At 41.9% G+C, this 13,555-nt stretch overlaps 1 protein-coding gene across 1 annotated transcript in view; it reads right to left on the bottom strand.

Moving 5' to 3' along the window:
• The window catches only part of SCD5 (stearoyl-CoA desaturase 5), a 133,891-nt gene that overhangs the window by 53,008 nt on the left and 67,328 nt on the right, over positions 1-13,555 (bottom strand). Inside the window, exon 2 of the mRNA XM_025998033.2 lies at positions 8,703-8,833. Coding sequence (XP_025853818.2) covers positions 8,703-8,833 — 131 coding nt within the window. The remainder of the gene's footprint in view (positions 1-8,702; positions 8,834-13,555) is intronic.

The following is a 13,555-nucleotide window of genomic DNA, read 5'->3' as shown; positions in this document are numbered from 1 at the left end:
CTGTTTTAATATTCAACTATAGTAGTATTTTAAGAGTTAAGTGAAGAATAAACTCAGATTAAGAAAAAAACCTGATAGCTATATGTTTACAAAAGTACCCTCTACTCTACCAAGTATTTCTTTCAATAAAAACTCTCTGTGTGCTTTTAAAGTATTTATGTTTTTGTTTACAAAGGCTTGATCACCTCGCAATGCTTAGGAAAAGCCCATTGTACAGAGGGTGAAATCTGCATGAAGAGTCTCTGCTCTGTCTGGGGCTGGGTAACCCGAGAGGCAGGCTGGCCCTCTGGATTGTGGGCCCATCCACAGGGGGACACCCTTTGCTCCGACGAGTACATTTTCATTCCCTCGAGGTGTGTTTTCATGGGTGGTTTTCCTCGTCTCCCCAGCTCTCACTGACCTAGATCCACAACAAGGAAGGAGGCGAGGCATCTTAGCATCTTAGCTGGAGCCTGCACAGAGAGCCCCCCAAGGTCAAGGATTCTGGAGCCTGAAGTAAGCATTCTGATGTCTCTCCTACCTGACTGCCACCACGCTGCTAATGCCCTGAGGTGTAGGCGAGCCCCCCCCCCCCCCCCCACACACACAGGCAAGTCTCTCTCCTTGACATGCACATCCACACAGAGCCAGCCTCGGGCGGGGGCTGGTCTGTGATCTTGAATCTGGCACAATACCTCCAGGGTCTCATGACTGTGGTCTGAGGCTTCATTGTGTCCCTGAGATGTATGAGGCCATATTGCTCCCCCAACTACCATTCTGCCTTGCCATGGCATGTAGGCAATACCCAGACTCGGTGCTATGTCTAACAGAGCCCTGCACTGAGGTGGCACCTGTCCCCCTCTCTGTAATCTCTTCTACAGTCATCCCCCTCACCCACATGGACCAGCCGCACTGGCCACCTTTCTCTTCCTTGAACACACCATATCTGTTCCTATCTTCAGCTCCTCCTTCCATCTGGATTGCTCTTCCCCTCTCTGGTCTCTCCCCCAGGGCTCAGCTCTAGGGTCAGCTCCTGGGGGAAGGCTTCTCCAGCATCCTCTCTGAAGCAGCCACTTCCCTGGCACCCTGGCACATCGCTGTGTTTAAATGCTTCACATGCTTTTCTCTCTCTGAGTAACTTTGTCCATTCATTTGCTTACTTGTTGATTTGCTCTCCCTCCTACTGAAATATATATTCTATGAGGACAGGAACTGGTCTGTCATGTTCTTCAATGCCTGCTGAATGGAAGGATAAATAGACACTTTGATCCTGCTAGAGGCTCCGAAGCATTGCAGTAAGAGGGTGACCTCGTGAGTCAGCTACCTGCACTTAAATTCCCCATTGGTGACTTCAGCCTGTATGTCCTTGGACAGGTTACACAGCCTCTTTTCTTTCCATTCTCTCACCTATCAGAGGAGGAATATAACAGTATCTACCTTTCAGGGGTAGTGTCAGAGGACTATGTAAAGTACTTAGTGAAGTGCTTGGTATGTAGTTATCACTAGATGATTGTTTTGTTTTGTTGTTGTAGTAATTGTATAGCTGCCGAAGTTTATGGCCCATGACCATGTGATTTACTTGACATATTTATATGTAAAGTTTGCTCCATTTGCAAATCACAGTGTAACTTCCATTTTCTGGTCTGACTCAAAAAAAGAGCTTGGAAGTGGGATCCCTGGGTGGCGCAGCGGTTTGGCACCTGCCTTTGGCCCAGGGCGTGATCCTGGAGACCCAGGATCGAATCCCACATCAGGCTCCCGGTGCATGGAGCCTGCTTCTCCCTCTGCCTATGTCTCTGCCTCCCTCTCTTTCTCTCTCTGTGACTATCATAAATAAATAAAAAATTAAAAAAAAAAGAAAAAGAAAAAATTCCTCTTGACTGAGGAGTAATCATTTAAAAAAAAAATAAAGAGCTTGAAAGTAATCAATCACTCTCCTTACAACAACAACAAAAGGCTAAATGAACTGAAAACCAGGGACTCTTAGATCCATCAGAGAAATGAGGTCACAGGGCAAACTGCTGCATCAGAACTAGAGAGAAAAATGGGCAGTTATAGAGGAGTGCTGCCTACCAAAAGCAGAAGCCCAGAGCAAAAGCCCACAGCTAATGCCCGGATGCGTAGGTACACTTTAAACTGTAATCGATAAATTGCTGAAGTCTTAGTGTGGGCACGCCTGAAGGTTAAAGACTACAGAGGTCCAGGACCACAGGGCCTCAACTTTCACCTACCAGATTCCCACTATGAACAGCTGAGAAAAAAACCTCTGTTCTCCCAGTAGGTGGAAGAGAAAAGTAATGATTCTGAAATACACAGAGCTCTCTGTTCTCTTTCCAAGATCAGTCTTCAAGAGAAACTATTTTATCAGCTCCTAATCGACCAAGGTTTTACCAAAGCCTAAGTGCCCCAAGGAAGGGAAATACGGCAGGCTCACAAACTGAGACCTAATTACAAGGCTACAGAAAGCCCCTCCATCTCCATATCAATAGTGCTCCTGTATAATGACAGAATTTCAATGGAAAGAACTAAAAGCCGTCAATGTCATTTAAGAAAAAATCTCTAGGAAGACCCAAAGATAAGGGGAGAGAGAAAAAACAAGGACACTAGAGGAAAGTTAAGCCCTTGACACCATAGCTACAGCAGACGGTAAGCACACAGCCTAATTCCTAACCAGATAAACACAAAACCTCTTTCCTCAGTTCCTTTTACCCAGGACATCGTGTCCAGCTTTTGACAAAAAATTACAAAGTATGCTAAAAAGGCAGAAAATGCCATCTAAGAAGAAAAAGCAAGCATCAGAACTAGATGCGGATATGGCAGTGATGTTGGAATTATCAGACTGAAAATCTAAAACAACTGCTATGGCTATGCTATGAGCTTTAAAAGAAAAAATGGACAACATGCAAGAACAGATGGATAATATAAGTGGAAATGGCAACTCAAAGAAAAGATGAAAGAAAAATGCTAGAAATCAGAAAAGCTGTAACAAATGAAGAATGCCTTTGTTGGGTTCACCAGTAGGACTGGACATGGCTAAGGAAAGAAACAGTGATCTTGAAGATATATAAATAGCAACTTCCCAAACTGAAATGCAAAAAGAAGACATGGAGAGTTAAAAACAGCAGGGGCCCAGGACCAGAGATAGAACAGTGTCTTGAGGAACCATAGGACTATTACAACAGGTGTAACAAATGTTTAACTAGAATAGCAGAAAAAGAAATAGAGAGAAAAGAAAAAACAAATAGCAGTAGAAATATTTGAAGTAATAATGGCTGCGATTTTTCCAAAATTAATTACAGACACCAAACCACAGATCTGGGAAGCCCAGAGAGCATCAAGCAGGGTAAATCACACACACAAAAATCTCTACTTACACATATCATATTCAAACTGCAGAGACTCAAAGGCAAAGAGAAAACAATGAAAGAACCCAGAGGGGCAAGGTAAGAAATCCTTATAAAGGAGCAACATGCAAGTAAGAAGAAAATGAAGTAAATTATTTAATGTGCTGAAAGAAAACCCTCAAAACGTAGAATTCCACACCCAACAAAGTTATTTACCAAAAGTGAAAGAGAAATAAAGACTCTCAGAAAAACAAAAACTAAAGGAAATTTGTTACCAATAGATCTGCCTTGCAAGAAATGATAGTTTTTTAGAGAGAAGGAAAATGGGAATTGTTAGAAACCCAGGTCTACATAAAGAATAGCTTTAGAGAATGAATAAATGAAAGTAAAATAAAACCTTCAATTTTTATTCTTTTTTTTTTTTTTTTTTTTTTTTAGAGACTTTATTTATTTGAGAGAGAATGCCAGCATGCGCATGCATGAACTGTGGGGGGAGAAGGAGAAGAGAGGCAGAGGCAGAGAATCTCAAGCACACTCTGCATGGAGCATGGAGCCTGACCCAGTTCTCAATCTCTCATCCCTGAGATCATAACCTGAGCCAAAACCAAGAGTTAGACACTTAACAGACTGAGTCACCCAGGTGCCCCCTTCAATTTTTCTTATTCTTAATCGATCTAACAGGTGGTAGTTTGTTTGAAATAATAATAGCAACAATGTATTTGGTGATCACAGCTTAATAACAGGGATGTCCTAGGGGGCAGGGAGGAGGAATTGGGAATGCTCTGTTACAAGGTTGCTGTAGTACTGGGAAGTGCTATAATGTTATTTGAAAGTGGATTTGGATTAGTTCTAAATGTATATTACAAACTCTAGAGCAACCACTACACAATTGTAAAGAAGTATAGTTGATATGCTAAAAGGGGAGAGAAAATAGAATCATGTAAATGAGCAGTTAAAACCAGGGAAGACAAAAAAGGTACAAAGAACAAAGTCAATGAATAGCAAACAGAAACATGGTGGATATTAATCCAACTACATCACTAATCATTTTAAGTGTAAATAGTTTAAACACACCAATTAAAAGACAGGATGTCGGGGATCCCTGGGTGGCTCAGTGGTTTAGTGCCTGCCTTCAGCTCAGAGCGTGATCGTGGAGACCTGGGATTGAGTCTCACGTTGGGCTCCCTGCATGGAGCCTGCTTCTCCCACAGCTTGTGTCTCTGCCTCTCTCTCTTTCTCTTTCTCTCTCTCTCTCTCTGTGTGTGTGTCTCTAATGAATAAATAAATAAAATCTTAAAAATAAAAAATAAAAGACAGGATGTCACAGTGGATTAAAACAAAACAAAATAAAAACAAGAGCCAACTATGAGCTGTTCACTGATCACATTGTTGGCCATCACCCAAGAACATCCATGGGTGAGCCTAAGGCTCCCTGGCCTGAGGGTCAGGAGACAGGATGCAGTCTGGTCTATCCACCCACCAGCTGTGTGACCTTTCACAAGTCACTGACATTCTCTGGGCCTCTCATTACCCTTCTCCTTGCCCTTTATTGCAAAATAAGAGGATTTAGACCAAATCCCTTAACCTCTCTTCCAGTTCAAAATACAAAGCCTTTGTACTAGGATCTGATGAGAAATCTGGGCAGGCAGAGAGGAAATTGCAGCATCTATCAGGTGCTTTTGGACTGAGTTCATGAGAGACCTACCTGTAGCCAGAAGGGGTGTGTGCATGAGTATGAAAACACAAACCCAAAGTCTGGCTACTGCTTGCAAAAACTGAACTCTTGGAGACTACTGGATGGCAGGAATATCTCACTTGGGTCTATATTTGACTAGCAGAAAATGATAAGGAATTTGCAAATCATATTTAGGTTGAATTATATCCTACTGATCAGGAAGGAGAATGGGCCTGAGTTCCTCAGGGAGTCTCTGCTGAATATAAGGGACAGAGGATTACCAGAGCTCCTTGTCTTGCATTCCTGGCTCATCGTCATCTTTTCAGACTAAACTTCCACCTTTCCCACTATTACCCCTGCCCCATGTACATACATCCTTTGCAGAAGAAACAGAAGAGAGAATTTCAAATGTTTAAGTTTCTGTGTTAAGTAAATTGTTCTTGAAGATCTCATTCAGCTTCCAGCAAAAGCCCTGCTCATCTTCAAATACAGAACCATGGCATTGACTGTCCATTTTGGCCAGAGGCATGACCACTCTGATCGAAGAAAGCACAGGAGAATCCTTGAAGGTACCTTTAAAAACCCACGAGGACATCAAAAGGAAACTAAATCAATGACTCTGCATTAAATCAAGGTTGCAGGTCAGCACCCTAGATGGACAGATCACAGCACATTTTTACTTTCCCAGGTTGTTCTCTCTCCAGGGTTAAGTGGTCGGGATTGACCGTATTCTGTCCCACTGACACAGATATGCACTGTATGGAAGCTGGCCCAATGCTAATCTTACACACCCTCATCTAGTTCTTCTTTTTCTTCTTCTTCTTCTTCTTCTTCTTCTTCTTCTTCTTCTTCTTCTTCTTCTTCTTCTTCTTCTTCTTCTTCTTCTTCTTCTTCTTCTTCTTCTTCTTCTTCTTCTTCTTTTCTTCTTCTTCTTCTTCTCCTTTTCTTCTTCTTCTTCTTCTTCTTCTTCTTCTTCTTCTTCTTCTTCTTCTTCTTCTTCTTCAAGATTTTATTTATTTATTTGACACAGAGAGAGAACACAAGTAGGGGCAGAGAGAGAGAAGGAGAAGCAGGCTACCTGCCAAGCAGAAAGTCTGATATGGGACTACCCCAGGACCCTGGGATCATGATCTGAGCCAAAGGCAGATGCCTAACCAACTGAGCCACCTGGGGTCTCGAACCTCTCACCTAGTTCTAAGTGACACAGTTATAAACCTCAGACCCATGAAGTACTGACATTTCCAATGGAAAACTGTAAGAATTCTAATATTCCACTAGATGGAAGGCTGTATGAAGGCAAGGATCGTGACTATGTTTGCTAATCATTACGCCCACTGTGCCTAGCTCAGTGCTTGGCATAGAGTAGGTGCTCTGTAAACATTTGTTAAATGGATGAAAAAAATTCCAGCATACATGTGGGCCTGGACAAAGTATGCATCATTCAAATTTGTTGATTTCTAAAAATACTTTTTAAAATCATTCATTCATTTCTCATTTTTTTAGCAAGCTGTCATTGAGTAAGCCTTCTACATGATAGGGACCAAAACACAAAAATGAATAAGACAGTATGCTGATTCTCATAAAGAAGAAGGGGAACAGTATTTACCGAGTATAGCTATAAGTTGGGCACTTTTTATTCATGATATCATCTTTCTAGCAATCCTGTGAGGTAAATATTACTTTCCCCCCCTGCCTTTGAATATAAGGGAAGAGAGGCTTGCACAAAGACCCACATCTGGCAAATGGCAAAGCCAAGAATTTATTCCAGGACCTGGGTACTTCCCTCTGTGATGTACTATCTCCCCAGAGTAAAGTTAAAATCACAGTGTGATGTTCTGCTATGTGATACTATGTTAAGGAAACTTAGCTTATCAGAAATTGAGTTGTAAATAAATAGTTTCATGGGGAAAAGAGAAGTATTTTATGTTCTCAATTGCAAGTTACTTATGTGGGGAAAAAAATTAATAATAGAGGTGCTTTAAAACCACATCAAAAGTGAGTACTTGAAGGCTAGAAATAAAAAATTGCTCAAACAAAACACATGAAAATTACCAAGTTAAGTCCTAAATAGCATTCAAGACCCAAGTCAAAAGAGTTTCTAAATTATCATTATCATAACTCATTGTTGTGATAAACAAAGCACAGAATTGAACTAAGATTGTTGAAGTCAAAATAAACTATGCTCTCACTTGTACTACCAACGGTGAAGAAAAGAACATACAACCAAGAAGCTGCCAGCTACTCCTTTGTGCACAATAGCTTTTTCCCTAGAACCCTGGTACTAATTCCCAATTGTGCTTGAATTATAACCAGTAGATATCCATTATATGAACTGTGTTCCCTGAGCAATCTATTGTGTTACAGCCCATGTGCCTCGTAAAGGCTCAAACTATGGGAGGAAAACAGGGAAATAATCCTTAGACATACGAACAACTTGAGGAAACACTCAGGGTCAGGCCATCTTGTAGGGGTGGGAGGCCCCCTGCAGAGGTGGCCACGTGACTTGCACATCTGAAGGTCACAGACAGGCTCTGGGGTTGCCTGCTTCCCTGGACCCTGAAGCAGTTTTGAGAATTGCCATCTCTTCCCGATGAGTGAAAATGCATGGGGCCCAGAATTATCTGCATTCATGTCTCAGCAGAAACTTTGAAGGTAAGTTGTTCCCACCCACCTTACCTGGATCAGATGAGGAACTAGGAAAACAGAAATCCATAATCAACTCAAACTCCAGCAGCTCAGAAAGTCCCAAAGGTGGCTGGGAATGTTCTACTATTGGAATAGTCCTAATGGATTTGGCCCAGTCCTAGCGCAGCAATGATCCTCTGTTACACTTTTAGAGTTCCCTGCAATTTTCAATGATTTTATAACAACTCTGGGAGAGAAGTCATATTCTGATTTTTACATATGAAGAAACTGGAAATGAGTAAGTAATTCACAGCAGCCAGCAATCATCAGAGTGAGACTCAAATCCTGTCTTCCAGCATCATATTTTTTTTGAGTTTAAAATATTTTGTATTTAAAATTTCATTCATATATGCATTATACTCGAGCCAACACTATTGTGTGCTAATGGAGTTTTAGGAATGAGGATATAAAGGTGAACAAACCAAATGCTTACATAATAATATAACATCAAGTAGAGCTAATGATCCAGGACCATATTCAATAGACCTCTCTCTACCACAAACTTATAGGGTGACCTCAGGGATGTTTTCTAGGAACAGTGGCTTTAGAGTCATACCTACATTTGCCTATCCTGGATGTATCACTTTTAGCCATATAATCTGTCAAGTTCTTTAATGTCATTAAACTTTGGTCCCTCACCTGTAAAACGAGGACATATATAACAGTGAGTTCATGGGGTTACGTGAGGGTCAAATGCAATGTGCAGAGAGCATGCTCAGCACAGAACTTGGACCCGGTTAGAGCCGGACAAATGTGGAGGGTTTCAGGGCATGGGCTTTGGGTGGAGGTATCTCCCTCATCCTAAGGGTTTTAGTATTCCTAAGGATGCAAAGCCCCGAGGGGACATTTTACCATATCTAAAGCTATAAGGAGACAAACACACAGATGCTTGGGAACCTGAGCAGTGAGGCAGGCATGGGGCTGGAGGAATGACTGCCCCACAGGGGGCAGGTCTATGCCTTCTCCTGTGGTGCCCTCTGTGCTGGGGCCCTAAGGCAGACAGGACCCTCCATCTCCACCTGGAAAGCCATGGAGTTGGCAGCAGCCAGGAATATCCTCAGAGGCAGCTTGGCCTTGTAGGATCTGTGGCTCCACAGGCGATGGGCACCAGCTGTGACGCCCAGAGCAGTCAGGAGGAAGCAGAAGTAGGCTGCAAGACACAAGTAGGGAGAATGTCAACAAATGTCTCCAAGCTTCGACACATCCCCCATGCTTTTTTTCTTTTCTGCCTAGGGACCCATGGGAAACGGTGGGAGGAGAAGAATCTGCAATGTGAAGGAAGAATTGATAACTTGGGGGAAATGCAGCCTTTTTGTTGATTTGCAGCTTTCCCATACCAGGCAGATGTGGAGAGAACTTTCCTCAAGGAACTTTGACCTTTGAATGTCATTTTTTTCTCTATTGAACAAATCTTTTATTTGCTAATGCTCCATGACAGTTTTGATGCAAAGTCATAATCACATTAGTGTGTATTTGTCACTCAGTCTTACATGCCCACTCTGTGGAGCTGAGATTGATCTCTGTGCTGCCCGTCGCTGGCACCCACGCCAGGAAGAGTGTTATACGAAGGCCATATTTCTAAAAGGCAGTGCCCTTATCATGGCTCCATAGGCCTTGGTTTGAACGAAATCAGACCAGACCTAAAAGCAGTGAAGTGTGGCTCAGGACCAGTAAGAATGAAAATAAAACTGATGGCAGAGACAACTGAGATTTGCCTCCTCAAGATCCCCACTTACACCATCACTATGACCTGGGATGGCAAAGATAGCCAGGTGGTGAAATTTTTAAACCCACTCTAAGTGGAGCTTATTATCTGCCAACACTTAAATATATTATTTTTAAGCCTCAGAGCAGGTAGTATTAGCTCACTTTGCAGTTGAGAAATTGGAACTCTGAGAGTTAAATCCTGTATATAAACCCAAGTCAGCCTGGTCTCTGCCAAAGACACCATGCTGCCCCCCACATGGTGCCAGTGGGTTGCTCTTTGTATGAAGACTTGGGAGAGGTTATAAAATATGGTGTAAAGGAGATACACAGGGACCACCCAAAAAAATTACGATTCCTGAGATTATTACAACTACTCTAGTGTTTTCACAGCAATATGCTCACACAATGCTAAATGTCTTGCTTGGATTACCTTATTAAAAACACTTCAAACAATCATATAGGGTTTAGATTATTATTATTAGCCCCATTTTACAGATGAGAAAATCAAGGCTTAAAGAAGTTAACTAATTTCCCAGTGTCACAAAGCTAGGAGGTGTCTTTGCTAAGAGCCAAACTCTAGTGTGTCAGAACCAAGAATTGAGTTCCTAACCACTATGCCTCTGGGTGATACCAGGTAGGTTTTATCTGTACTTCTCTATACCCCACTATCATCCTTAATATTGGGTCCTAATCTAAATTTAAAAGTGAGCTGCTTCCTTACTTAGGGGGAGAACTCAAAACCAAGCTCTAAGTAGGCAGGCTCAGGCAGATTATCTTGCACTATTGCTTCTAGCACTTAGAACATACAGGGCCCTCAAGAAAGAACTGGCAAAGAACAAGTGATCAGCTGTGAGTACATCCCTGAACAATTGTGAATTGTACCAGGACAGAATGAGTTTTTAGAGAGCTCACTATAGCACTTCTTTAGAAGAATCACTAGGGTAACTGCAGTGTCAATATATATATTTAGGGGAGAACCATATTACAGCTCCCAAAAGTCAAGTCTGACAGATCTTGATCTCAATTCATATTTATATGGGTCTAAAAGCAAGACCTGCCTCTGGTACTAAAATTAATGAGTCTCTGAATACATGTGGTTTTCATGAACTTGACAAATCATTCCTTACTTGAGATGTTAAAAAACAATCTGCTCATAAATCACAGAAAGTAACAGTATATAAAAAGCTCTGGTCTCTTTCGTTATTATAATTTAACTTTGGTCATAAGACTATGAAATGCATAGCTTTTTTCCATGTCATCCCTGGCTTTTATGTCTCTACCAAAAATTTTTTTCCCAACTGTCAAGGAGTCATGGAACAAGTGAAATCTGTAATGGAAAAATTCAGCGTGACCCTATTTTTCCAGCAGATTAAGACACTGGACCTTGGCTAAAATAAAATAAATCCCAAGACTCATAAAAAACATTGGCAAAAAAAAAAAAATCTGTTCAATGCATAGTTCCCAGACAGGGACTTATCATAGATGATGGCATCGTCTTATCCTATTTGGGATCTCCAGTATTTCAGGAGTCACTTACATAGTTGGTCTGCCATGGACAATAGAGGCTGTTGATTTTTCATGGTCCTTCTTCCAGCAACAGGAATGTGGCCATGTAATCCACAGATGGCCTAGTGTAGTATTCCATCTTCTTAGCTCTGGGAGTAAACACCTACCCAATCCTCTCTCTTCTGGCTCAAAGACTAAAGGTCACATACCAAGGTATGATTACAGCAGTAGAGAATGAGACCAAGAAAGTGAGAGGCATGAAGATGGTGGTGATGCCAAGAAGACCTAGAAGGAGAGCTCCCTGCTCTGAGCCACTGGTTGTAGCCCCTATAGTTCTACAGCTCCTTTAATCCTGTGAGCCACATGGTACTTCTCCTAGTTATGTGAGCCAGCAAATTCCCTTTTCTTTTCTTTTCTTTTTTTTTCAACTTCCCTTTTCTTGCTGAAGTTAGTTTGCTCTGGGTTTCTGCTACTAAAATTCTGTAGAATCTTTAAGGAAGAAAGCAACCTTCTAGCCATCGTCCAAATGAGAACAAACTACAAAAACCCTGGCCTGAGTATGAGGCTTTTTTTTTTTTTTTTTTTTTATGATAGTCACAGAGAGAGAGAGAGGGGCAGAGACACAGGCGGAGGGAGAAGCAGGCTCCATGCACCGGGAGCCTGATGTGGGATTCGATCCCGGGTCTCCAGGATCGCGCCCTGGGCCAAAGGCAGGCGCCAAACCGCTGCGCCACCCAGGGATCCCCGAGTATGAGGCTGTTCTATTAATAGGACTCAGTTTTCCTATTTGGATAGGAAGCAGATCCTTCCCTAGTTAAGCTTTCAGATAAGACAGCAGCCCACTGGCAGCGTGGCAGGATACAAAATCAATGCCCAGAAATCAGTGGCATTTCTATACACTAACAATGAGACTGAAGAAAGAGAAATTAAGGAGTCAATCCCATTTACAATTGCACCCAAAAGCATAAGATACTTAGGAATAAACCTAACCAAAGAGGTAAAGGATCTATACCCTAAAAACTATAGAACACTTCTGAAAGAAATTGAGGAAGACACAAAGAGATGGAAAAATATTCCATGCTCATGGATTGGCAGAATTAATATTGTGAAAATGTCAATGTTACCCAGGGCAATTTACACGTTTAATGCAATCCCTATCAAAATACCATGGACTTTCTTCAGAGAGTTAGAACAGAACTCAACAGAGTGGAATCAGAAAAGACTCCAAATAGCCAGGGGAATTTTAAAAAAGAAAACCATATCTGGGGCATCCCAATGCCAGATTTCAGGTTGTACTACAAAACTGTGGTCATCAAGACAGTGTGGTACTGGCACAAAAACAGACACATAGATCAATGGAACAGAATAGAGAACCCAGAAGTGGACCCTGAACCTTATGGTCAACTAATATTCGATAAAGGAGGAAAGACTATCCACTGGAAGAAAGACAGTCTCTTCAATAAATGGTGCTGGGAAAATTGGACATCCACATGCAGAAGAATGAAACTAGACCACTCTCTTGCACCATACACAAAGATAAACTCAAAATGGATAAAAGATCTAAATGTGAGACAAGAGTCCATCAAACTCCTAGAGGAGAACACAGGCAACACCCTTTTTGAACTCAGCCACAGTAACTTCTTGCAAGATACATCCACGAAGGCAAAAGAAACAAAAGCAAAAATGAACTATTGGGACTTCATCAAGATAAGAAGCTTTTGCACAGCAAAGGATACAGTCAACAAAACTAACAGACAACCTACAGAATGGGAGAAGATATTTGCAAATGACGTATCAGATAAAGGGCTAGTTTCCAAGATCTATAAAGAACTTCTTAAACTCAACACCAAAGAAACAAACAATCCAATCATGAAATGGGCAAAAGACATGAACAGAAATCTCACAGAGGAAGACATAGACATGGCCAACATGCACATGAGAAAATGCTCTGCATCACTTGCCATCAGGGAAATACAAATCAAAACCACAATGAGATACCACCTCACACCAGTCAGAATGGGGAAAATTAACAAGGCAGGAAACAACAAATGTTGGAGAGGATGCGGAGAAAAGGGAACCCTCTTACACTGTTGGTGGGAATGTGAACTGGTGCAGCCACTCTGGAAAACTGTGTGGAGGTTCCTTAAAGAGTTAAAAATAGACCTGCCCTACGACCCAGCAATTGCACTGTCGGGGATTTACCCCAAAGATTCAGATGCAATGAAATGCCGGGACACCTGCACCCCGATGTTTCTAGCAGCAATGTCCACAATAGCCAAACTGTGGAAGGAGCCTCGGTGTCCATCGAAAGATGAATGGATAAAGAAGATGTGGTCTATGTATACAATGGAATATTACTCAGCCATTAGAAACGACAATTACCCACCATTTGCTTCAACGTGGATGGAACTGGAGGGTATTATGCTGAGTGAATTAAGTCAATCGGAGAAGGACAAACAGTGTATGTTCTCATTCATATGGGGAATACAAATAATAGTGAAAGGGAATATAAGGGAAGGGAGAAGAAATGTGTGGGAAATATCAGAAAGGAGACAGAACATAAAGAGTCCTAATTCTGGGAAACGAACTAGGTGGAAGGGGAGGAGGGAAGGGGGTGGGGTGAATGGGTGACGGGCACTGAGGGGGGCACTTGACAGGA

The sequence above is a fragment of the Vulpes vulpes genome, chromosome 4, assembly GCF_048418805.1.
Source record: "Vulpes vulpes isolate BD-2025 chromosome 4, VulVul3, whole genome shotgun sequence".
In the NCBI taxonomy this organism is placed as follows: Eukaryota; Metazoa; Chordata; class Mammalia; order Carnivora; family Canidae; genus Vulpes; species Vulpes vulpes.
Note: the sequence above shows the minus strand (reverse complement) of the source record. Positions and strands in the feature narration are given on the sequence as shown.